The sequence below is a fragment of the Pungitius pungitius genome, chromosome 2 (genome assembly GCF_949316345.1).
Source record: "Pungitius pungitius chromosome 2, fPunPun2.1, whole genome shotgun sequence".
Taxonomy (NCBI): Eukaryota; Metazoa; Chordata; class Actinopteri; order Perciformes; family Gasterosteidae; genus Pungitius; species Pungitius pungitius.
The window spans coordinates 29,076,268-29,102,209 of record NC_084901.1 but is presented as its reverse complement, the minus strand read 5'-3'; the positions used below and the strand labels follow the sequence as shown (position 1 = coordinate 29,102,209).

The 25,942-nt window shown below is 45.1% G+C and overlaps 2 protein-coding genes across 3 annotated transcripts in view; one reads left to right on the top strand and one right to left on the bottom strand.

The window, feature by feature from the left end:
* Positions 1-3,291: 3,291 nt before the first annotated feature.
* On the top strand, positions 3,292-4,744 carry LOC119210071 (transmembrane protein 271-like). Its single transcript, XM_037459685.2, has one exon. It carries the CDS (start codon positions 3,636-3,638, stop codon positions 4,422-4,424), a length of 789 nt encoding a protein of 262 aa, XP_037315582.1. The 5' UTR covers positions 3,292-3,635; the 3' UTR covers positions 4,425-4,744.
* A 7,478-nt stretch (positions 4,745-12,222) lies between these two features.
* Positions 12,223-25,942, bottom strand: part of pigg (phosphatidylinositol glycan anchor biosynthesis class G (EMM blood group)) — a 54,213-nt gene continuing 40,493 nt past the window's right edge. Inside the window, exons 11-13 of one of the 2 annotated variants that reach the window (XM_037461833.2) lie at positions 20,541-20,850; positions 18,606-18,769; positions 12,223-15,523 (exon numbers count right to left, since the gene is read on the bottom strand). In XM_037461833.2, the coding sequence (XP_037317730.1) occupies positions 15,301-15,523; positions 18,606-18,769; positions 20,541-20,850 (697 nt within the window). In that variant the 3' untranslated portion in view covers positions 12,223-15,300. Of the gene's footprint in view, positions 15,527-18,605; positions 18,770-20,540; positions 20,851-25,942 lie in introns of both variants that reach the window. The other variant, XM_037461832.2, reaches the window with a different exon arrangement.

Sequence of the window (25,942 nt, the reverse complement as noted above, 5' to 3'; positions counted from 1 at the left end):
GTTCTTTGATCTAAAGTCACATCTTAGAAATCATTTGAAAAATATTGAGTCTATTATTACATATGGTTCAAATACAAATGATGGGGGGGAAAGTTTAAAGCTCAAGTACTTCTGATTAAGATCATGAGGAGAAATTTGACAAATATGCATTGAATTTATTTTTGGCGCTTACTGATTGTGGTGATGGTTAGTTTCAGACTGACTAATGTGTACTACTGTGTTAATGCCTTTTAATTACAATTTCATTTTATCCGTTTCTAATGTCAGAATATTGACTACTGACATTTGAAACAATTCTCTTTTGCCCTTCCACCCATTAGCCTCTTGTTATTTCTTTTGTACCTCGTCTTAATCTGTCTGGAAACGTTTTCTGCCTCTTTACAGTTCAGACTCCATTCCTCTCTGAGATAAACGCAGTTTGAGTCTCTATCTGTTCCAGCCAACAACAGCGCAGGCTGCTGTGGATTCATTCATATTGATGAGCTGACACAGTATTTTACAGGTTGACCTGACATCGCTGTTATAACTTCCGCCATAAAGCTGCATCTCAGACGACGAAGCCGTCCATCTACAACTGAAGCAGTGGCCCTAACCCCCCCCCCCCACCACCACCCACACCCACACACACATCAGATTTGCACACATGGCGACTGATTTAAGTTGAGTTAAAAGCGGAAGAGGAAAGGGTGATTTTCCACTAACGGGAGAACTGTCATCATTCAGAGCACAGAGCATTGTGTGTGTTTATGTGTGTGTGTGTGTGTGTGTGTGTGCATGTTCTTACCTATTAGGATGGGAATTACTTTCTTCTATAGCTGTTGAGCTTCCGTCTCTGCAGGTTGGTGACCATGAAAGGTAAATTGTCTGTGTTCTGGGGGTGAGCGGGGCTCTCCTTGGGCCCTGAAGAAAGCCTTAGGCTGTTAAAAAACTTCTGCTTCATTAAATTTGCCAGACAATTGAATTCAGTGGTTTCACTGAAGATTAAAAAGTGTGCCTGCGACTGCTCCTATCACACGTTCCCTGAAGCCATTTTCTGAGCTGGCCTGGTCCAAGTCTATTTGTATAGCTCTTAATCACAGTTACAGTCACAAAAAGGCTTCACAACACCCACATGATGGAACAACAAATGTGAAGATTGGTTTGAATCTGCTCATCAGCTGAGTGCATATTATACAACACTGTGACAGAAGGCTGGATTAGGAGCCGTGTCTTTTTGTCTCGCCGGAGCCAGGTGGGTCGGGGTCAAAAGATGTGAGGCGACGGCACCATGCCGTCTCACTGCTGCGGTTTGCTAGCGTTGACATCTTCATTGGAGCGACCCGCCGCCAGCAGGAAGGACTGACAATCAATCAACCACTCAGCAGATCCTCAACACATCGTCCACAGCAGCTTCTCTTAAATGCAAACCTGTGCAAAGTAGCCCAATTAGAGCTCGTGCTCTCTCTCTCGCACGCACGCACGCACACACGCACGCACGCACGCACGCACGCACGCACGCACGCCCACACACACACACACACACACACAGCTGTACTGGTACAGTCAATGAGGTGGCTCATTGTGATGAATGAATGGGCGAGGGCTTTCCCTGGTGTTGTTCTCTCACCTGTGCCCGTCAAACGTTTGGTTCATTAAGTCATAAAGTTGTCCTTGTCCTCTGAACGTTTTCCCACCCGGAGTAAATTCATTGGAGACAAATCAAATCCAACAAGCTGCAACAACTCGACCCCACCATGCGGCCATTTTACGTACCCTTGGACTTTTCTCAGGTGAATGCCTCCGATCTGAGGATTCGGGAAGCTAATTGTTCTGATGTTGTCAGCCAGCGTGGCTTTGATCAAAACATCTGGGCTGCCATGGTTTAAAACATTACATTTGTCCAACCCATTCGCCCAAACTAAAATACGTACAGTGCAGGATGATTCGTCATAGAACTATTGTATCACTTTTTATCACAACAGGGTTTAAAGGTCTGGCTAGACGATCTAAAGATGTCATTGTTACGGTTTATGAAAGACTACCCGCAAAACTAATGATTCACTGAAAAGTCTCAACTGAGCTTTGCCATTAGTGCTAACTTGGCACATAACTTAAATTTTTGTCAGTAAAAACCCCCTTCAGTTCATACACTTTTTCATTTACCTATTACTATTTCATTATTTTACTATATCCTATACCTTTTTTGTATATGTGTATGTATGTCTGACCATGATAACCGTTATATCTGCTAAACATCATCATATTAGCATTCCTATCGAACATGCTGTTGTTAGCATTTAGCCGTTGTGAATACTTCAACTTCCAGTCTGATCTGCATGCTTTTCTGTAGCATGAAGTCAATCCAAAATATCAACTTAAGCAGTATTTCATACTCATACTTTAGCTCACTTCTGTTTGACATTACTGCATCGAATTTGGATCACAGAGTACGCCCTTCTACATTTTGGAGACTCAAGAGATTCCTCTGTAATCTACTCCAACACCTCTGCTCCTCTCTAGAGTCTCTATCTGATTGTAGAGTGACCCTCACGAAAGCCAAGGTAATTTGGGTGCTATAGCAAAAGAAAGAACACCCACAGTTATATCCCCACCTACACACTGGGTAACTAAATCACTGCTAAATAAAGCCAAGTATAGTTTGGTACCTTCAACAAGCTGCGTGGTAAGTTTTCTGAGAGGTAAAAGTCTGCATAGTCCAGCTGCCTCGGCCTCTGTGTTTCAGCACCACGGACAGCGCACACAGCAGCACTCCAATATATTATTAATGCGTTTGTTTCGGCTTTCCAGAACCATCCAATGACGACATTGGGAAAGGAAGACGTCAACATTGCGCAGGATGTATGTAGCATGTCATTTTAATTCAGATGAGTTTACTAAACAACTTACAACTCATTTCAGATGAGTTTGCTAAACCGTTTCCCTGCAGGGAAAGCACCACGTGGGCGTACTAATAAAGTTCACTGACTCACAGCCACTGATACCAAACCGATTTTAAGACCCGGCTTGGGACTCGAACGCGGCTGAGAGGAAATTAATGATCCTTGAAATCAATGATTTCGGTTCCTGCAGGTGTTATCTTCCTCGATCACCGACCAAAAGTCGTTCGCCCACCTTTTCAAGTCCCCACGGGGTACCTTAGACACGCCGTGGGGGCGTGGCGGGGATACGAGCTCCTGTGTCATCGGTTATTGGTCCACGGGACCCTCGAGCAGACGCCTCCTTCTACGCCACGCACACGCCACGCACCACTCAACCTGACGACTTGGCGGACTGCTGATGAGACTCTCTCTCTCCGGGGGGAGGGTGAGGGGGTGGTGGGAGGGGGAGGAAAAACTTTCGGTCAGGAGAGTGCTTCGGGAGTCTGATGGGCGGTTAGTTTATCTGGGGTAAAGTGATCTCTGCCCGCGTATGGATTACCGATAAGTGCAAAAAGGAGCGCGCTCGTGGCATTAGTTATTTATACATTCTCGTAAAGCGGCGGCGATGAGAGAGAGACGCCACAGTGGCGAGGATCGCCCGCTCTGAACCGGGGGAGTCACCGGCAGATGATGTCCCGACGTGAGAGTGCTTCTAGAGGAGACGAAGGAGGATGAAGAAGGGGGGAGAGGGAACGAGAGCGGCAGAGGTGGAATATAATGAAGTTGAGTGGGAAAGGACTGTGCGCCGTCTTCTCCAGCACCCTCCTCTTCGTGTGCGCCCTGAGCGAAGTTGTCGTTGGATTAAGATGCGTCTCGCTGGGATCTACGGTGAGGGCGCATTTCCACCTCGGCGCCGCGGCGGGCGCCTTCTACTCCGGGCTACTTCTGGGGATCGGGCAGGCGCTGCTGGGCTCCGCGCTGCTCTTCTGCATGGAGAGACCCGGCTGCAGGAATTTCTCGCTCCTGGGCGTCGTGGTGTTCTTGTTGGGGGTCCTCACCGCCTTCTCCGGCGCGGTGGTGGACGGGGACACGGCTTCCCTGGTGGAGAGGAAATACACGCATTACTGCTCCCAATCGCTGGTCGCGAACCCCGCCTGCGAGCAGCTGAGGGAGTACCATCGGAGTCTGGTCGTGTCCACTGTTCTCAGCACCTTGGAGTGCCTCCTCGGGCTCCTCAACTTGGTGGTCATCAAAAGGTACAAAACCGCGCAGTTCGCCAGGAGCAGAGAGTCCGAGGGGCAGCGCGCCGGGGCGATGCTCTTCAGCGAGGAGCGGGACTGCTCGGGGGATTTCCAGCCGGTGTCTTACATCAACCTGGGGGTTTTTAACGTGTTTGACGAGACAGGCGCCGAGGTGCACTGCGGGGGGCATCCGTCCATCGAGCTGCCGGGGTACTCGCCCGCGGACCCGGAGCTCAATCATTGTTTCCCTTTCTCCTACCCGCTGCCCAGCGAGCTGCCCCCCGCGTACGAAGACATTTTCCCCGCGGAGGCATGCAACACATAGGCGCTCCTCCTCCGCCGTGACAATCAACGACTTTGTGCTTAAAACAATTTCCCTCTTCTTCTACCCCCCCCCCCCCCATCACTACAAGAGCAGTAAGTTACACAGCAGGGCAGCAGCAGTGGATTTGAACCCCCCTGATTAGCTTCTCATTCGGACATCCCCAGTCAGACCCACTGGAGGAACCGATAAGTGATCTGGCCCCCACAGACAGATCCAGGCCAATGAACGCAACAGCTTGCTAGTAAACTAAAGCGGAGTTTGTGTTTTGAATGTTTGCTGTTGACATTTTTACTTGTAAATAAAACGCGTATTTAACCTCATCTGACGTCACAAAGCTGCTGCTATAGCTTTTGGAAACCCTGTTGATGAAACCGTTTTTTTCAAGGTCCCAAGTGACTTCTTCTGATTGGTTTGTATGGGGAGGTGTAGGTAATTTATTGAACCTTTCTATTGGATATAATCAGGAGCCACGTGGTCTACAATGTAAGGGATTGTTTTCTAATCATCATCATCTGGGAAAATACCTGGAACACATCTTATATGCCAGGACATAACATTTAAAGTGCAGTTTAAATGAGCCATGCGGTGGTTTGTTATTAAGTTTCCGAAACATACACGAGATAAATCGAAATAGAGAATTCAAAATCTAATTAACAAAGGTTTTAGTTCCAGAGCGTCAGAGGACCTTAAATATGGGCTTAACTGCTCTCCCCCCACCCCCCTCCCCCAGAGTGGGAAGGCTATTAGCGTCTCTTTAAAAACTTTCTTAAAGTACAAAATAAAAAAAACAAAAAATGTATATTTCACAAATTGTCCAAAATATGAGTAGATCCGACGTTCTCATTTAAAACAAAAGAGATGTACGCTCAGGTCAGAGCAACGGCCATTTTTAGTGGAAAACTTTTGCCATTGCACCCGTTGCACAGGCCTAACCTCGAATGAACAGCTGACGGCCACAGGAAGGTGCAGACTCACCAGGTGAGGTTTTTTTTAAAGAACTAAACAGGGCAGAGTAGTGACATTACAAAGCACACAAAGACAACCAAGACTCTCAATCATTATTAAAAACGTGCTTCACGCACACACTCCTGACATAAGACCAAGGGAACGAACAAGCTAACAGGTGAGAGCCGGTTTAATGCTACGCTGACCACAGAAAAGGAGCCAAACAGAGGGCTGGCGGCCGGTGGCAGCGCTTGGCTCCAAAGGCACCACTCCAGCAATGGAGACGCCACCGAGCCAGGCATCGGCTTCTGGAGGTGAATCCACTCTCTTTCCTGGTGGGCAGAATGTTAAGGGCCCGCTGACGTGTGCTTTGCCACCATGATGACTAACAACAATTGTATTTTGTGTTAATCACATGACCGTGGACAACTGTTAAATACCCATTCGGCTGCTATGCTATCTCCCTTAGCTGGGAGGGTCGATATGACTGCTATCAATGATAATGAGTATGTGGGAGGAAGCAGGGGGACATTGTGATCCTGAATGCACGTCAGTTGCAAAAGTAGCAGGAGTAGTGCTTTTAAAGCATGCTCAGATGTAGCAGGCTTTCCGGATTAGATACGGACCAAACAGGGTCCTACGTTGTTTCCAATTGTTTTCAATATGAAACTGTGCAGCGCCGTTTCCCACACGGAGCCATCTGATTTAACTGATGTAATAATCCAGTTATTCCACCGCATCACGGCAATGATCCTAAAAAAACATCCTCAAACTCACCGTTTCCAATTTCCCATCACAAATAAAAAGTGGAAGGGAAAGAAAAGAAGAGGAGATTCGGTTGTCATGATTCCCACCTTTAGACAACAGTGCTCAGTGGTAAATCAAATTGAAATGGTCCATTTTCAGTCCATTTAAAGCCCTCAAATGAGCATCCACGGCCAAATGTCTGCTCAGGGTTAATTCAAGAAAGTCTTTTAGAAGTACAGCACTGGCTGAGTTTAATAATCCTCGCTTTTCAAACCACTAGAAGATCCTTTCCGCTTTCTCGTGCTACTCGGGTTGGGCTCTAGGTGCCAGAGATGAATGCGGGACGGAGGGGAAAAAAAGAACCGTATTCATCTAAAATGTCATGTCAGTAAAAGACACAGCCATAACCTATACGATTAGGCAAGAAAACAGGAAGCTGGTGTCCTTAAAGTTGCAAGGAGGGGGTGTCTAAATGAAGATGCAAACCAAGAGCTCTCTCTACTGACATAAAACCCAGAAACAAAAAAGCTAAGTTCGGGTCCAGACCCTTTCAAACAAATAGGCTGTGTGTCTCAGCGGCAAGGCTTCGACCTGCAGCACAGACGCACAGGGCAGCAGTGTCCCGCCAAGAGTAAGCACTTCGCTGGGCTGGTTATGTTGCTATTTAATCTTTCAAGAAAACTCCATCTGGCACTGGGGAGGGACACATTTGGCTTAACCTTTAGAGAAAGTATCTGAGAATGTTGTCTGCCCTCTTTCTTAACTCCACACTCCTGCAAGTAAAATGTCAGGTTTTGCAAAGATCACCCTGCAGGGAGCTGGTGAATAAATTGCGCTTCTGTTACATATTTATTTTAACCATGCATGGTGCTTGTTACCCATCAATAGGCCTACTGGTCTGACATTTAATAATTCAAGTAAATACAATGGTGATATACAGGCATCATTCGGTTTGACTTTTTGCCTATTTAAATGTTATCTTTAGGTAACTTAATTTGGTGTAACTTTAATTTAAATAGTTGTAGAAACTATTTGAAACTTCAGGCCGAATGATGTGATTTCTAATCTACTAATTAAACTTTAGGACAGGCTTTGTGTGCTTTGGGAATTAGTGGACTCGCTGATATTTCACATTTCCTTTACCCAGTTGGTTGTTTCTTTCAGCTCTGCACAGCAAGAGATTCCATATATTTTTTTGAATGCACCAGGTCTGTTTACATATGGAATAACTGAAAAGATGTCCAGAATATAGAAGAGAAATTATGCGCAAACATCATCACAAGATGAGGATAAGCGGCCTATTTATGTCTCTTTTGCGGATGCCCTGACTGACTGTAAGTTTCTGCTGACAACATGGGGAGGTTCTTTGGCAGGTTTTATTCCACAGACACATTTAGTGAAGATCAACCAGTGTTTGTGCTCCTATTAAGATCCCCACTCACAGCACTTTAACATTTCCTTTCACAGCACTACATTATTTGATTATGACACGACGACAGACTGGAGCTGCTGCCATCACAACAGACCAGATTTACATGGTTTGGAGGACTGAACAACAATCGAATTTTCAAGGGCATTTTAAGTCTTGGGGACATTTTGAAAACTATATTAAGGCTGTTGGTGAGAACATTAATCACAGGTTGTAAAAAATATTATTCTTATTTACTTAGATTATTCACTTGAGACTGTCCATTTGCTTCTTGACTACAACTCAGAAGGGAACACGTTTTTTGTGCTATGAAACAAACATCAGTTTGTCACAAATAATCACAATTAGCGTTGATGTGTAACTACAAATTAGTTAGCCACATCTGTTTACGCTTTTTATTCACTATTTGACACGTTAAACCTTTCTTTTCATTGTGAACATTTCTCTCTAAAATATAATTGCTTTTCTTTTCTTTAGTGCGATGGCTCACAAAGAAATGAGGGGAAATATATTATCTTTCACCTCTCACCCAAACCTTAAGAAGGTTCATTTTCCCCTATGCTGCTTGTTCAAATAATCAGCTCCACCGTATAAAATTATTAAATGACAAAGTGCATCCAGCCTCACAAGCCAAACGCGCGGGAGAGAAACTCTGTAAAAGTCACCACCGTGGGAGAAGTTTACAGCCGGCTGTCTATCATGACGAATGCGTCTCCGCTCTCTGGTCGTTAGAAGAAATCCACCTGCGTGTTCACTGGGAGGAAAACCTGAGACTCCGCGATAAATCACATCTGTATTCATCCGGGGGAGTTGGCTGAGACTGATTGGAGGTCAGTGTTTGCTTCCGATGGCCACTAGGATGCTACATGAAGAGATCTAGGTGTTAAGTCCATTCAGACCTTTTTATGGGAATCATCCATGGACTCTACTCTTTTTAAACCTGCCTGTGTGATTACTCCCACCAGCGTATGAACTGCACCTTTGGCGACCGCTCCCAAAGTGCTTTCTATTATATCAAAGAATCCTGCTGCTCCTCATCAGTAGAAAGCAAATACGTGGTTTTGTTATGTAGGGCATGTCTTTTATCTCCAGATCTGCGTGTCTTTGGTTCTGAGGCGTTTTTTGCCCCCCTGGTGGATCATCTTGGGCTGGATAGCTGTGCTGCATTAGCGCTAATGACAGGTTCTAGCTCTGGTCACACAAAGTATATAAAAAAAAAAATCTACTGGCTTGTTTCTTTAGGATCCTCCCTCTGAGGAATAAAAGGGAGGGATTCTGCACAAGTGGTTACACTGCAGATATCGGGATGAATGATGTACGTGGACAGGAGCGTACATCAGGAGATAAATGCAGCCCGAGGCGACAAAGAGAGCTCAAAAATGTCTTTGGCGCTACTTTAGACTCAAGACAATTGGCTCATTAACAAGTTTAATCATTTTTAAATGCTGTGGCTCTGGCTTTGCAGGCGCTCAGAGATAAATAGTTGTGATGCTATGAGAGATACAGACACACATCTTGTCTTACACTGTTTTTCTCCATCTGCTTACTTGTCTGAATGTATGTCAAGGACAAAATTACACGGCGAACTTATGAAACACACACAAAAAAAAAAAAAAAAAAAATCAATATCCTCTAAAAGCCTTTCATTAGACAGATTTCCATTTGTCAGTGAGTGGTTGCCAGGGAAAGTTGTGTCTGGAAAAGCTCCAGTGGCTTTTAAAAGCCAACACTGGGCCTTTCCTGTCAGAAATGTGGTTCATTACCTATGAGCGAGCTTCCAGGTCATTAGACTAGCTTGTGCCAATCTTTGGAGCGCTTGATTCCCTCCTTTGTACCTTCTTTGAAGAGCTCACAAGTTTCTGATTTTCATATTTTGTTCTGCGGGAGCAAAAGAGTCCGAGCTTTCGCTGTGACCGAATGTGCAATGAGCAACACAGCAAGAGCTACAAAAAGTCTCTCTAGCAGCGGAACTATGTGCGCCATGTGTTTTCACTCTATGTGCAGATGATTGAGCTTTCAGATGTGCTGGAATCCCAAACAAAGGTCATTGATCACACAGGTGTCCCAGGTGTTTGTCCATGCTCGACTTGTTTTCCCTCAGACTGACGCTGTGCTGTCAGCGCTGCGCGGGCATAGTACACACAAAAATGGGTTAAAATCACAACTCCGAGTCCACTCTCAAGCTCTTTTTGTCAGGGCTTCAAAGAGCTTCACAAGGTGTTTGTTTGTTGTCATCCAGCGAGGAACCGAATAGCCCTCTGCTCACCCCCCCCCTCTTCAAGCGCGTCAGACCACTACGGTGGTCTTCAGGTCAACCAAGAACACGAAAGAGCAAAAATGGCAGCCATCGTGAGGACGACCCGCTCCCTGTGTAGGTATGAAGGCTCGTGGGAAGCACACAAAAAACCCAATTATTCTTAGTTTTCGGTTAAAAGTTGTTCTCCAAAATCTAATTATTTTCAGTCGCAGTTTCCCTTTAGACAACATTAGTCACATTTCGCTCTCTCAAAACTTCTCACAGACACTGCTATAATATTCTGTGCAGGAGGCCACAACACGTGAGGTGAACGTGTTTGCAAAACATTTCAGATGGTTAAACTATACTCCGAGGGCTGTCTTTAGCTGCAACTCAAACACGTAATCTATTTACCAATAAAAGTGTAGAATATACTTTGCGGCGGGGTAACTAGCAGCTGTGTAAGTCAGGCCAGTAGAAATGTTCATGCAAATAGCAAGTGTTTCCCTCCAGGCTTCTTGACAAATGAGCAGCGTTTTGGAGAGCTGGATTCCTCTCAGGAGCTTGAAACATAAAGTGTGGGAGAGGTGCAGTGAGGGGGGGGGGGGGGGAGAAGGGGAGCCCTGGCAGCGTCTGCATCCTCAGACCGAGTCGCGTGTCAATCAATAGCTCCTGCAGTGGCAGGGCTTCTTGCAGAGGGAGCCAGCTCCACATCTGCAGGAACCTCTTTGGCTCGCTGCCACCTGCCACTTAGCAGACGACTCATGGAGCATCAAAAGGAGCGGAGCGGTGCAGCTGAGGTAAGGTGGCTTTCACAGGGAAAGCTCCAACTCGGGGGGGGGGGGGTTGTGCAGCCGTCCCACTGCTGTAACTAGTCTGGCAAGCCAGTTGGTGCTTAATTCACATGAGCGAGAAATGAGGCGCACATACAGATCAACATGCTTCGGATATGTAGGCCGACTGCATACATGCTGAGGAGGCAGAGATTTGGACCGTTTAAGATGCAGGGCCGGAAGAACTAGCCAAAAAGGGCACCGGATACAGGCGGTGGCGCACATGGAGGGGGGAGGGGGGGGGGGGGCAGAGCATCATGTTGCTCTTGTTATATCTACCGTGAGGGCATCAAAGAGGCAACTCTGTTTTCTCCACTATTCTGCCGGGACATCCAAGAAAAAACAAAACAGTAAAGATGCTTTAAGAATTTGGGGGAAACTAAGGAGAGGCGTCATCATTTAGTTTTATCTACAATAGAGGCACCCCCCCAACGCCCATAAAGAGTTAAAAGGCGGTTGAGAATTTAAGCAGGAACTACAGTGGAGCTTGAAAAAGATGCAGTACAGGCAACTGGATTCAATGACTGACTTGGAGTAAGTTCTGTTATGAAACCAACCAAACCAACACATAATGGCTCTGCTGGGATGTCTGATGTCAAACACAATGGTGAACATTGCGTTTACTTCATTTCCCTCAGGGGGTTCAATGAATCTAATGTCATTGTAAGGCGTGACCAAATACTTTGTGCCATTGTTGGAGTGATATTGTGCATCGGGGGAGGGTCATACCAAATTAAGAACTTTTATTCAGAAGCCCCAGAGGAGGAGAGGCCATTGATCAAAATGTGACAGCTGGTGTCAAAGAGGGCTGGGACTGGTCTGACTCTGTGGTTGCTTGGGCAACAGCCCCGAGGGTTGGGACAGGATGAATGAGTCACTTTGGCTGATCCAGAGCACTTGAACCGCCGTGGTAGACATGGAGGGACTTTACTGTGGAGAGGGAATGGTGTCCTGTTGGGGGACACATGGCTGCCCCTCATGCGGTGGCACCCGGTCAGGATACTTACTGGGACACGACTTGGAGGGGTTACAAATCCCTTTTGTGCCTTCGAAGCTTCAGGATCTCCTGGATGAGCTACAGGGAACGGAGAGGGACGAGGAAATGGGAAGAGGTTAAGCTTCATGTAACACTTGATGTTATAAGACAATAAAATAACAAAACAAAGAGCACTGGAGGAACTTCTGTCACCGCCTTTTGGCATATTGGAAGTTGTAGACGTTCATTCTGCACACATGACCCATCTGGCCGTCCTGGGAGAGAGATCCCACCTCTTTTCTTACATGCATTGAAGTTATTATTTTGTGGCTGGGAAGCAGATAGAATGATGCTAAATGATCATCCTCCTCCCGCCACACTGCACGTATAAGCTACTCTAGGTGCACTTTAACAGATGGTTCGGTGTCCAGTCTCATTAAGTCAGTGGGAAGCTTAAACAGGAAAAACTCCAGTGAAAAGGGCCTCATACGTCCTCATTCGTCCTCCGGAGCAGACGGCCCGCACCAAGGCTGCAGGGAGCTGAAAGACTGTAAGGATGTAATGGATGGTGCATCGCGTCCATGTTTAAACGTCTGCTCAAAGACTGCACATGGAAAAGTATAATCAGACAGTGTTGTAAATCCTTTATTCAATTAGCAAGGATATAAATAATGCAAGAAGTTATAAGAAAATCATTATCACTTCATGATTTTATATTTGTTGGACAAACAACAGTTAGAACATACAGAAATCAGACGAAAGTAAAAAAGGAACAGAATTCAGCTTAAGAGCAGACAAGACCCACAGAAATAAAGACACACAAGATGGATTTCACAGTTTCAACTACATTCAAAACAAGTTGTTACTAGAATAACAGTTTGACAGTTGGAAAATAATCTGTGAACTCATTCCTACAAAGAAGGAGGTTCAGAAACAACACTCAAATAGTCCCCACAGCTTTGCTCGCTCATCTGCAAAATGCTTCCAACCGTGTGGACACTTCAATTATTCTGATCCATTTCATGGGCCGGTAGGTATTTGGATACAGAGGAGTGATTCCACATGGAAAGTGTCGTCCCGTCAGATTGGTGCGAAGCTGCTATGAGGCGTCTTCTTGCACTGGTGCAGTCATGTTCTACACACAGGTCCACAAGGAAGAAAAAGTAAACCAGCCCCAATAACTCGTTGTGAAAGAAGGTATTTCAAGAAGGTTTTTGTTTGGAATTAATAGACCCCAAAAATAAATGTAAAAAGAACAAAAACGAAGACCCCCCCCCCACCCCCCCACTGCTTGTAGATCCAAACTTCATCAGCAGAAAGCACCAAAAAAACCCAACAACAAATGAAATTGCTGGCTGCTGTCAACGCCAAGACAAACAATCCCAGTAATGATATCAACTCAGAGTCCAAAAGGACTTCAGGAGTTCCTCAAACCCAACGGAACCAAAGTGGTGTCACAGGTCTCCCTTTTAGTGCAATGTGACTGATGAGAAGCAGAGGGATGAGTCTCTGTCCAACACTTCCTCTTCAGCACTATAACAAATAGACAGCGCCGACATCACAGACTTCTCCCTCTGAGAGATCTGAGAAGATGACGGCACCGTACCTCGTCGTCTCCACGGCGACGCTATTCTGTGGCTTAAACACTCGTTAAAGGACTCGCAGACATTGTGATGAGAAGCATCGGAAACAGACAGATTATTACTTTAAACTACTTGCATCCCACTTTGTCTCCGTGAGCGGCTCGTCATTCAGCCCGAAGAGAAGCAAAGGCGCCTGACGACGCTAGAAAAGGCTCTGGTTGGGACATTCAAATTCCCCTTTCTGTAGGTAGAGGCGGAGCTCGTCTCACATCAGATGTATCTGTTCGTCGGCATTGCTTTTTCTTATTTAAAAAAAAAAAAAAAAACCTTTCCTTCCTCGGCTCGGCACCTGCTTCTACGACACCTCGGGGGGAAGTCGGGGAACTTGGCCTGGGGCGAGACGCGGTATCAAGGTAGACAGTTCATCAAGCTGAGTGACAAGTGTTGGGGCAAGATTTTTACCATTCCCTTTTTTTTGCCGTGGGGATGAAAAGTTAGAGTAAAATCTTTCAAATATTTTTTTCCCCCTCCAAGGGTAATGACGAAAGAATGGCCAGGTCAATATCAGTAGGGGCCTGTGAAGTAGACCCAGTCCCCCACAACGCAGCACAACTACTACTGGGATGGAGGGCTTTGCCTTTATTTTGTAATGCCCCACTGCAATAAAAGACTGTGGATTTATGAAACAAATTACGTGAATAAACAGTATTTCAAAGAAGCAGTTGTGATCATGACGTCCTGGAGACTTGCATTGACAGGTACCCCAGCTTTTTGCAATGTCCTTATTTGACTTTCAAAATAGAGGCCAAGCAACACTATCCTGTACTGCAGTGTGTATTGGTACCTGAGCAGCAACACACGCTTGGTTTGGATGACAGCCAGCCAGCTTTACTTTGGTGAGAGAAGTTTCCAAGTCTGCAGTGAGGTGTATGACCTCTACGTCCACATGGTAATGCATAGACAAAAAGGTTTCCGCTGCATGAGGGAAAGTAAAACAGGGAATTATGTTCGTGCAGCAGAACTTGGACCATTGTCGAACCACAATGACTTGTGTTGTCCGATCATGTAAAACATGCATTTTCCACTGAGCAGTGTGGGGAAAATGAATTTGTTCATTTATTTATGGCCGTGGTTCAACACTGGCCAGTTTCATGTTAGTGTTTCCTACATGCAGCTCTTCACTGATTTCTAACATAACTACAGGCAAATTATTGAGGTCCACCCAGATAAGCTTTGAGTGTAGAAACAAGCAAATAAACTGTGTGTCTGGTGCTCCTGATGGGCTCCAACCTCTAGATGACATTACACTGCATAAGGAAAGGCTTGCAAAGACACTGAAATTGCTACTGAATAAATAAAATCTCAGTTAGAGCTGGGGAAAATGACGAGGGGCCGCCTCGCAGTGGGATCGCAACAGGACGCATAAACTCCTGGAAGAACAAACGTCTTCTGTGGGAGTGTCTCCAGGACCACATCCAACCATCATGAGACACACACACACACACACACACAGGAAACAGCTGGTAATACATCATAAGGAAAAAGGAAACATAGATTTTTCATCACCTCAATAAAAAGGTTCTGAAGAGAAAAAAAAGAGAAAAACCCGTGGTATTGAACTCCGTGAACACATTTGCAGATTGTGGTGGCTGACGCGATTTTGACGGTGCGATTTTAGTCTTTCTTCATTGTTGTATAGATGAAATGTTGATGTTCTTTAATCCACACCCTGCTCCATGTGAACATTTGACGTTTCCCAAAAATGAATTCGACATGTAGCTAACACCTCTGCACAGAGGTCCCTGAGGCAATGTGCTGTATGTGTACGTAAAAAAACGTCTTTCTTTGTATTTTCTCTTATATTCAATCCCAAAACATTTGTTTTCCTTGGAAATGATTTCATATTTAAATAGACTGCTCCAAAATACATTTTAAGTGCATTCTCACGGTATTTGCTGCAGACCAAACCTACAGAGTGCAAAGGAGGGGAGCCTTCGTCGAGCAGCACATTCTACGAGCGAGGGAAAGCGTATGGCGCCGTGTATCAGTCATAAGCGTCTCACACTGACGGGGTGTGTACCGAGGGACTCAGGGAGGCTCGGCGTCTTTGTGCCCCCCCTCCCCCCCTTACGACTTACTGGACCCGGGGCTCTGCTCCATGGCGATGAAGAAGAGACAGACTCCCGCGGTTAGCAGCAGGTGCATGGACTCGTACAGCAGTTTGGGTGAAAAGACGCTCCATATGAAGAGATGGTACCGCAGAGCCGTCACCAGCACGATGTAGGCGGCAGCTGGCACCGAGCGCAGCAGGGCCAAGCAGTAGCAGCCATGGCCGACCGCAACCGGGCTCCTGCTGAGAGGGGACGACAGCACGAGGTTTTGTGATGTAGCCAGGAGAAGGACTGCAGTTATCATCTCCCAGTAATACACACTGCTGGCATGTTCTGATGTAGAAGCTAGCGACTTAAAGTAGGAAGGAAGGGGAGCAGCGAGGAGATGGTGATGTAAAAACACACACACACACACACACACACACACACACACACACACACACACACACACACACACACACACACACACACACACACACACACACACACACACACACACACACACACACACACACACACACACACACACACAGTAAGTAAAAACAGGCAGAGGACCAGCTGAGGGGGAGGAACTTTAAACCGTCTCCCAAGACAAGGGAGGTAGGAGATTATGGAAGATGACCAGTTTACACACACACACACACAAACATTTGGATTCTTCTGGTTATCAATATTGAATTTTCAGGATGCAAAGATTTAATACACACAGGATAACAGCCTTGTCAGTCAAACACTAGTCGATAACATTTGATTACTAACTTGCAAAATGATATGTGTGTGCCAGGAGTCTCAAAGGAAAGCACTTGATAAATGGTCTTGTTTTTGTATTGTTGGATATCAGCATCTTTTGGTTGGGGTCACATATCAGCCATCATTGAGCAAATTCAATAAAAAAGTGACAAAGAAATAAAATTGCTTAAAGTTTGTCCAAGCCCCAAACACACTGGATCCTACAATTACAAAATGCAACTGAATATGTTTTTTTGTTTATCTGGATTAAACAATAAAAAAATGTTTGAGAGCGATAAAGTTGATGAGTATCAAATGCTTCGAGCTGAATAAGGTCAACATCAGAAGGCCCAGCTGAGGTTGTACTTCTTGCGCCAGCTCAGGAGCTACAACCTCCCTCTGGAGCTGAAGAAGGCGATAAAGATGCTCATCAAGCTCAGCTTTGGCCCGATGTCGTTTATCCGCCGCAAACAAATGGGCCGAATGGAAGAAAAAACAATGAAGGCCTTCGCAGGCTTTTTTTCTTGCCGTCATTAAAGGAACACGGTGTAAAATGAGCTAAATGAAGCATAAACGAAGTAGTGATTGAGGAAGGCGATCCCACCTCTGGAAATTGTTCACAAAACAGAAGTAGAAGTTTGATGGAGAGCGGCGTTGCCCTTCACTGCGTTGCATTTATTTATGTCAAGATAAATCTTTCAGCGACAGTTTTAATGATATTAATTAAGTAAAGTGGTGTTGATTGGCCAGTTTTGAAGATGTACAGTTATTACGCACGGTGTAACAATGAAAACGTTCTCTTGGCCTTAACTAGAATTTGAGTGCGTTGAGGGAGGCCCGCCCCGAAAAGTCCGTCTTCCAGCACTCGCCTTGTGGTCGGCCAGCGGATGCTGCAGGCTGAATTCCTAATGAGCTCAATCATCTTGCTGTGAGTGCATAATACAGGTGGAGCTTCTGTAGAAAGCTGAGGGCCTTCAGTCAGAGGAACTGACCTCGGCTCTGCTTTACTCCTCTCAGTGCGCTGCCGCCGTTCACCTTGGAAGCACAAGTGGCGAGGTCCTGCTTTTTTTTCTTCTTCTTCATTGTAGCACTAAATGAAAGGTTGAGAGTTCACCGACTTCACAGAGCTGTTCTCTGAAGCCATTTCATCTAAATCCATTGTTGAGCCAGTCGGGAGGTGTTCGGTTCCAACGTGTTAGGGGGTCAAATCAAACTCCTCTTCATCAGGCTCTACTGCTCGCAGCACAAAAAGACTGTAAGATGGGTAAAGGTTTGGTTTTTAAACCGGAGACCTTCACTTCAGCAAAGCTCTCCTTTATACATTGATATCGTGTTGTTAAAAAAAAATACTAATAATTAAGACAGCTGCAGCTCCTGATATATCCATTGATTTATATCACTTTATTATCTACAATAGTCGTAAGTGAACACCCTTAGTCAAATACCATCTTCTTATCATAAATAGCGTTTGAGTTGTGGCTCCGTCAGCGGGGCAGCTGTTGCCCGGATACGGACCCCATCACTCCGCTGTGCGCGGAGGGGAAGCTGGAGCGATTGGCTGCATTCCCACACACACACAGCGACTCTGCTACTCTCCAGTTTAGGTCTTATGCGGGTTAAGCTGTTTACATGCATCTGTTGATACCCTCCAAGCGGGTCTCCATGGTGCCACGAGTAAACCAAATAACAGTATTTCTACACACCTGCCATCCCAGCCACAGGGAGGATTTAAAAAGAGAGGGACAGGCGACGCTGTAGAAGTCGTAGTCAGAGTGGCGTGGTGAAATGGCGGTGGATCACCTGCCCAGTCAGGTGACCTCAAGCAACTGCACCACTTGATCCAAACGGGTCCTTATGAATGGATGATAATAATAATGGAACCGGATCCTATTTCTGACTACTCCATGACTTACGGCTACCAGCCAGCTTCTGTCTCTCACTGAGGCCGATGGGCAGCTTACGGCTCATCGTTAACAGAACAGTCAGGATTTTCATAACGCTACATTCTCGTCCTATTCGGCCATTGATTTGGTTTTCCTCAACACAAACGTGGCAATAGTTTGGGCTGCACCGTCCCTACAAACAAGAGAGTCCGTGCGTGACGCCGTGATCGTCCCGCCAGTCACCGTCTGAGGGTTTGAGTTTCCTTATTGGATGCTGCTCGTTCCCAAATGACTTGGTGCTTGTTTTGCTCTGCGTCCCCATCACAGGGGTGCGTACCCAGAGAAGTCTCCCGCCTCTGGCGTCGAGCATGTGGGCGCCAATGAACTTTTTAAAAATGTTAATACAAAAGTTCAAGCAGGCATCTGCAGAACAACACTGATAAAAATCATTTACTATTAATATGTCTCAATGATTTAAATACCAGTTTTTAAATAAATAATTTGACTTTCAATCTAAGTTTGGCACATGGACCAATTCACAGTGCAGCTACATACCAGCTTCCACCCTGGTTTGTTTAATCAAATACAGGATACTTTTTGTTTCAGTCGAGTTAATGAGTTGAACTTGGAGTTGTCACAAAATAACCCTGGGGTGCAAACACGCCTGGGTGGTTCCCCTCTGCAGGGTGCCTCTTTATGTGGCTCTTACCGGCCTCTCTCCGAGCTGAGGTAGCAGACGAGGTGACAGGCCCAGAGCAGCGGCCCGGCGTAGGTGCTGAGCGCCGTCAGGAAGACGGCAGGAGCCTCCACGTAGCTCTCCAGCCCCACAAAGCCGACGGAGATGTCGACGGTGGCGATGTTGTTAGAATTGCCCTGCAGGAGCACAAAATACATCTTCTTTAGCATTATTCTGTCTGATTCTAGCATTACAGGAATGACGCAGGATGTCCACGGACAAACCCCCAAAAATAACATGCAGATCTGCTTCAGACCTCTTTTCTCTATCATTGTTATTCCAAGCTGCTGACGCAGTTGTCATTTGTATTTTAAGACGCTGACCGTCTGCAGGTGGTCTCTCGTTAGAGGCTACAGCACACGCGCTGCTTTTCCTTCCCCAGATTAGTGAACTTTTAGACCAGTTGCCAGTATGTAACAAGGAAAATATGCATGCAGTAAACTACAAATATTAAACTTTTTCTAACCTAATAAAAACTATTTCATTTATTGATATCTACGGTAAAAAAGACATTTCTTTAGTGCTGTAAATGAAGGATATATTTACAAACAGTTGTTCTTCAGCCAGTGTAGAATAAATCCTAATAAGTAAGCCGGTTATTATTAGATTATTTGAGTGTCGCCCTTGCTGCGATTTGACTGCAAAACTCTTCTCACAGAGGAATCCATGCTCACATTTGTGCAGCTCAGGTGCTTAATCACATTGGGTACATTCGGGTTATTGAAATCTCCTCCTGTGAGCCTTGCTCGCGCCTCGCCGCCTTCAAAGCAATCAAGACGTTGATCGGCACCTCCGAGAAACAGCGTCGCATCTTTACCTACCAAATCGCCACATTTAAAAGGTTTCGCTTTCTATCTGCTTTCTCTCCGTTTTATAATTAGCGACGTGCAACACGTGCAGCGATGGGTGCCGCTGTGGCCCGCTCGCCTCAGCCTTATTGTGCACGTACACGGGGAAGATAAACGTGTCGGGTAGATGAGCAGAGATCAAGGAGGTCTTTCTTGTTCCGGTGTGAATGCAACGACGAGCCGCGAGCAGCAACACATCAAACTGCGGTTTAGTTCCCGTCTGTGCACACATCCCTGATCACACGGGGGGGGGGGGGGGGGGACGTCAGCAGCTGTCTCCGTTCCAAGCAAACGCACAGTGAGAGAGCAGGTTGGAGGCTGCATACGGAGGGTTGAGACCCGTTGTGATCGAGCGCCACTCGTGATGATTCCGATTTTTATACAGACATTTCTGAATTCACACCCCGACCCCCACAATTTACGTGGCCATGAGTCGTGGAGAATGGAAACCCTCCTTCCTAGCTACGGACTGTCTGGTTTTGGGACAGAGAAATATTACCCACACCCGCAGAGTCTGACCCCCCCCCGTCGCTTTCACCGATCGGGACGGAAAGAGAGAAGAGAGAAACTTAATTGAGGTAACTGAGGTTACCTGAAAGATTTCCCATAATCCGCTTGTGTTTTCAGCTGCCAGACTTTAAAACAGCAGCCCATATTTACGGTAAAGACTCTGTAGCTGCGCTCGCTGATTGCATTTCAATTCAAAATCAACAGCGGGCAAAGTTAAATCAGCAGTCTCCGCTTTACAGATCCAGATTGGCTGCAGCTTGTTGGAAAATGCTAGAAAGCGTTAGTCAAAAGTTCACGCCTCGGCGCCGAAGCTGGAAATAGTCTAGTGGTGTTTTAATCCCGAGCCCATTGCGCTGTTAATGACCGTCCTGGGCAGAGGTTAAATCATGAGAAAGGTATTTCATCCGCCTTTGAGGAACACACAACCTCTACAGGAAGATGCCAGCCAACGTTACTTCTGGATTTGCTCCATGGAGGATTCATTTGGTTATGAGTCATGTCGTTTAAAGCACACGTCCTGCATAGCTTAACGGTCATTAAGGGTGCTTACCTGAAAGTAAAAGAAGGCCTGACCAAACCAGTAGTGCATGATGGTGGTTTGGGCCGCGTCGTAGTGGAGCCTCTTCCAGATGAACTGAGCCATCAAGGTCTGGATCAACAGGCAGCAGCACAGGACCGGCAGGTTGTGAGCGCGAAACAGCAGCGAAACCAACAAGACCAAGCCGCTGTAAATCTCCCATAAGCCCCTGCTCTTCAGCTTGGCGTCGGCTGTGACGATCTGCGACCGCAGCAGGTCTTTGGTGCCGGTGAAGAGGATGCCCAGGATGAAGACGTAGACAAAGCGCGCCTCCACTGTTCCCCTGGAGGAGAAAGATTACAGCCCGGGTCACTTCTCTTTTTTTCTCTTCTTGCGTTTTTCAAGTAAGCAAGAATTTATTTTCCCGCAGAAAACTCTCATGCTGTATCTGTCTCTATGCATTCAGCAATTGAATATCCACAGGCTCTGGTTTTGAGGCGTGAGGAAAATAATTCAATTACAATTCATCATTATACAATGATTTAAATAAAAATGCTTCTTACCAAATTATAATCTTTAGAACCATTGGACGAGAAAAAAAAATTGAACTAATTGACGGAATCAAAAGAACAATCATAAGAAATCCAATGCTCGAAAGCATAAAGCTTTGAATAGAGGAAAGAAGTCTACACTGTGTCTGTGGATGTGAGTCATTTCCTTGTGGAAGGAGAAACTGAGAACAAAGGAATCAGCATCAGTAACACCAGATATGGGAAGTGGAGTGTAAAAGCTCAAGGCAATAAGCCTCATTTGTTAACATTGATTGGTAGACACTTCTGGGTGACTTTTACCATTTTCTTTTACGACTGGGAAGAAAAAGCAAAAATCTACAGTATAACATACTGCATACTTGTATCATCAGACCCTTATTATGTTATAATACATCTTCAAAGTGCACCACTCCCATTCATTTCCTAACCCTGTCTCTTGTTGAACAGGTTTCCTTATATTTCTGCAACTCATAACCCTTTCTTTCATTCAGTATGCGGTGTGTCAATGTAACATTAATAATTAAAGGTGGTAGACTGGAAGACAGAATGAGTCGCCGGAGGAAAACACTTTCACACCCATCACTCTGTCGGTTGTACTTTCTGCATCCATATAACTTTATTCACTTTTTTTTTTCAGCTGATAAAGATATCAGAACTATTTTCAAAAGGAGTGTCAAGTGAAAAAGGTTTGATTTTATTATCCTAGTCTTCTTTGAATTAGTTCCTGTGCGTGTGATGTGACTCAGTGATGGATGTCATACACCGTTTTCCTTTGCAGAGCGTAGTTTTGCATGCATTAACACAGATGCACTAACCAACACATAGAGCTTGTGTTTTCATTCTTCATTTGACGCATCAGTGCTGTGCAGCAGACTGGTCCGCATGTTTCACTGCATTTCAGGTACTAGTCTGTCTGCTTTCATAGGGAGGACACACTGCACACTTATTGGGTGTATTACACTTGATGAATTGTGTATAGTCCTTTTCATTGCCATTTGGTTGCTAGGGCAACAGCTTTGGTCCAAAATGACTTCCTGTCAGTGACTGCGTTCACAAACATTGCAACAGGAAGTACGAAACAAGTCGATTTGACATTTTTGAGTGTGCACAGCAGTTACGTTTGAGTGTGCATAGGAAGTGTAGTAAGTGGTCGTTATTAAATACTACTTTTTCATAATGCCAAGCCGATAGGAAACAAAAAGGTATCATTAAATCAAACCAAAGCATTCGAACCTCCTATCGCTCTCAAACTGATTTACGTTCATTAAATACTCACTTTAAATATCTAATAACAACTATATCAACAGCTAATTATGGTGTTTCATGTTGCCGTTTACACACTTGTATGTGTGAGACTGCATTTGGAGTTGAAACTCAAAATGAGCCTGAATATTTATGCATATGAACATACACTCAGTTTCCAGTTCATTAGTTGTACCGATAGCTGAAACTAGAGCAGTCTAATAATGTGAGAAACAAAAAGTCAACATTATACCCGTTCATTATCATTACGTTGCATTTCTGTGTGGACAAGGCATTACGCTTTTGTATGTTAATTATCCATTTGGTCTGCATATGCACGGTAACGTCACTACGCCACATGTTGGTTTCACACTGAAGATGCTTTAGTTATTATGAAAGTTAGCCCGCTGCAAGTGCGTAACGACAACTCTACACATAAAACAACTCTCCATTCTGACCATCATGCTGCGCCGATTCAAAGGGAATGTCCGTTTCACTAGTTACTATCTATGTTACAACAACACCTCTTTGGGAAGAGGTCCAAACAGGCGACTGGGAAGCATTCACACTGAGTTTGTTTGATGACTATACCTGGTGTAATGGCAAAAATATATGTAACTCTTATAAATGCTTCATTTGTATAACCAGTTCATTAATTGCAAGTGCTGAGATGGAAAGGCCATGGTATGAGAGCTGAAGTGTTCCACACTGATAAATGTCCCCAGCGTCCTAGCTCTAGAGACTAAACAAAGTAGGTCATATTTGTATAACCAGATTTGTTTTCAAGTGTTCAAAGAACTGACGTGTCTTACATGGATTAGATGTCCCCAGTATCCTGGCTGGAGATACTCAACAAGGTGGTCAAGGTTTCCGTTGACGCCACCGATAACTGAACTTAGGTATAAGAACTGCCTCGCTCTGTTAGGGGGGGAAGGAGGTTCATGACAGTCTGCAGAGCACGTAGCTGTTGTGACCTTTCTTCCCTTGCAAGGAAATAAACGGAGAAAGACACATTTGACTCAGAGCCTTTGTTTCTTACTTTACGATTGTCTGTGCAAAATCTTCCACCACACTGGTCATTTAGCTCTAGATGGTAAGAATCAATTTACAAAATTGCTTTACAATTAACATAAGTTCAAAAAAGCAGTAGATTCAACCTTGAATGGTTAGGCAGATGTAAACTCTGAATCTGTAGCAGCAGAAGATTTACTACAGATTAACATTGGGTAAATCCCATTACGTATGCCCTAAAATACTGGGTCTTCAGTGTGGAGCTACTAAAAGGTTAAAAAAAAGGTTTCTATAAAGGCTCCTCTCCTTCTAAAAGGCTTACTCCACAAAATCACTTCCAAACTATCAATAATTGTCCCCAAAAAGTCCCAATTTGAAGCTTTAAAGGAAGTGCTTTTGGTTATGAAGCCAGTATCCCTTTCAGGCATTCAGCTCAAGCTCTTTTTGCGCTCCCACCTTGGCATGAAACAAAGGTTCCGCCACTGGACAAAAGAAAACACAAGAAGTTGCCAGATTCCTCTCTGTCTCTCGGTGAAACTCAGTCCTGCGATTTGATCAGGGCACAGACACCCAGGGGTCCCTTTCGCGTTCGAACTGCCGCACAGGATGAATTTTTTTTTATTTTAATTTTTCCATGCAAAGGCCCACTACAAACACTGAACTATAGGATGAAGGAGCCAGGCCCTACACCTTTAGGACCGGAAGTTGACCGCGGAAACGAAATGGCCGCTATCTGCAGTCAGTTACATCAAGACGGAGAGAGGTTTTTGCATCAGTAGTAAAACAAACAAGAGGCGCGACATACAGCGAAGAACCGAGCAGAGGAATTCCCTCCACGTGTCAAACAGAAGGGGGGCGAGTGGCAAACGGACCACTTGAAACACTGCTATGCTAAGCTAGCTGCTAGGCTACTTCCATCTCAACATCTGATGTTGAAGAACGTCCTGGCTGAATGTGGGGAGATTGTTGGCACTACAAACACAGCCGTTAAATGATGGAGAGTTGAGAGCAAAGTGCACGACGACGGCAGGAAAAGTCGATAGTTCAACATGTTCATTGTTCAACATGTTCCACCACGTAGTATTCTGCCTCCAAGATGATCAAATGTGAGTAGTTTGTGTTTATAATAACATGAACAATTAAACAACAGGGTCTGAAATACACATCTAAAATGCTTTCTAAAGTGATTACTCCTTACTTTTTAATGTTTTTCTTCTAAAGACAAAATCTTAAAACAACATTGTAACAACAACATTCATTAATCTCCATTAATCAAGATTAATGTATTTCAAAATGTAATAATAATTTCTTTGTTATCAATTGACAGCCCTACATTAAATACATACATTAAAGCTTCTGGTGATATTTAACGGTGACGGCTCAAAAGAAACGCTTTTTGAAAATCTGCAGTCTTCTGCATGAACACGCTTCTCGTCACAAGGCTCACGCACAGCGGAGCGACGCTTCATCACAGCAGGATGAAGTCGGAACTGTTACAGGATAATAGCTGACCCTGAAGGAGTTGAGCAAGTATTGGACATGTATTATTGATCTGTGTGTTTTATGGAAACCTGTTCCCATGGAGGGAAGGAGCAGAGTAATATGCTCCATGCGGCACTATTCTTTCATTATTCACCACTCCCCTAACAATGGGGCAGCGAATGCATTCATCGTTACTTTATGCAAAGGAAAAGGTGGAGAATCCTGCTGTGGATTTTATTTAAGGCGAGGATTTAAGGGGCCGTATGAAGAGTAAGTCTAGTCAAACTAGTCGGTCTGTCTCGTTTGTGCTTAACAAAGGGTGGTGTGCCACACACCTAATGCGGCTTTTTCTCTTACAACTACAGGAAATAACATTAGATTATCTATATCTATATATATAAACTGTTAAAAGACCCCCCCCCAGCCCCCTTCTCCCCCTTGTGAAGCCTGTATCATTCACTCAAAGACCACAGGGCTAATGCACATTAATTGGAGGCAATAAAAGAAAACGCTGAAGGGGAATCTTGTTTGCTTTGACATTTTCGATGCAAAAAAGCACAAGCCCTCCTCCTTGTTTGAGCCATAAATGCGATTGGCGCTTCATGTCCTTTCCCCTAATAGCAGCCCCCCCCACCCCGCTCCTCCCCGGCCCCCGCAAAGTGGCTGCAGTCACTTCAAGTGTCTCCTGATTACAGTATATCACACAGCACAGCTCTGCACCAATCAAATTGCTCAACTTTTGCAGCCTTTACTTAATCATTTAGCTGAGGGGCGGATTACGCAATCGGTTTCCATCAAACTCTACAGCAGAAACTGCAACAACACGGAACAAGTCTCCTGCAACACCCCTAATCTTGTTCCCTTGAAGGACAGATTAACAATAAATGCATGGCTTCCTAATTGGGAGATGTAAGTGAGCTAATACAAGCAGCAGCATGTAACGAAGCTTGATACCGAGTTAACAATGCGGCGTTCCTATTTGTGTGTGTGTAGTGCGAGGGCTTGGCGGCGATATGCAAAAGTTCAAAAAGGTGGATTTTGTTGTAGACTACAGAGGATTTCAGTGTTAAGTCATCAGTAATGAACAACAATCCCAGTGGCCCGCGCCGGATATTTAGGAGTTAGAGTCATCCACCTGCCCTCCAGCAC

Bases quoted from the DNA above. Each gene is read 5' to 3' on its own strand.
- LOC119210071 (XM_037459685.2), top strand. From the start codon at position 3,636: ATGAAGTTGAGTGGGAAAGGACTGTGCGCCGTCTTCTCCAGCACCCTC.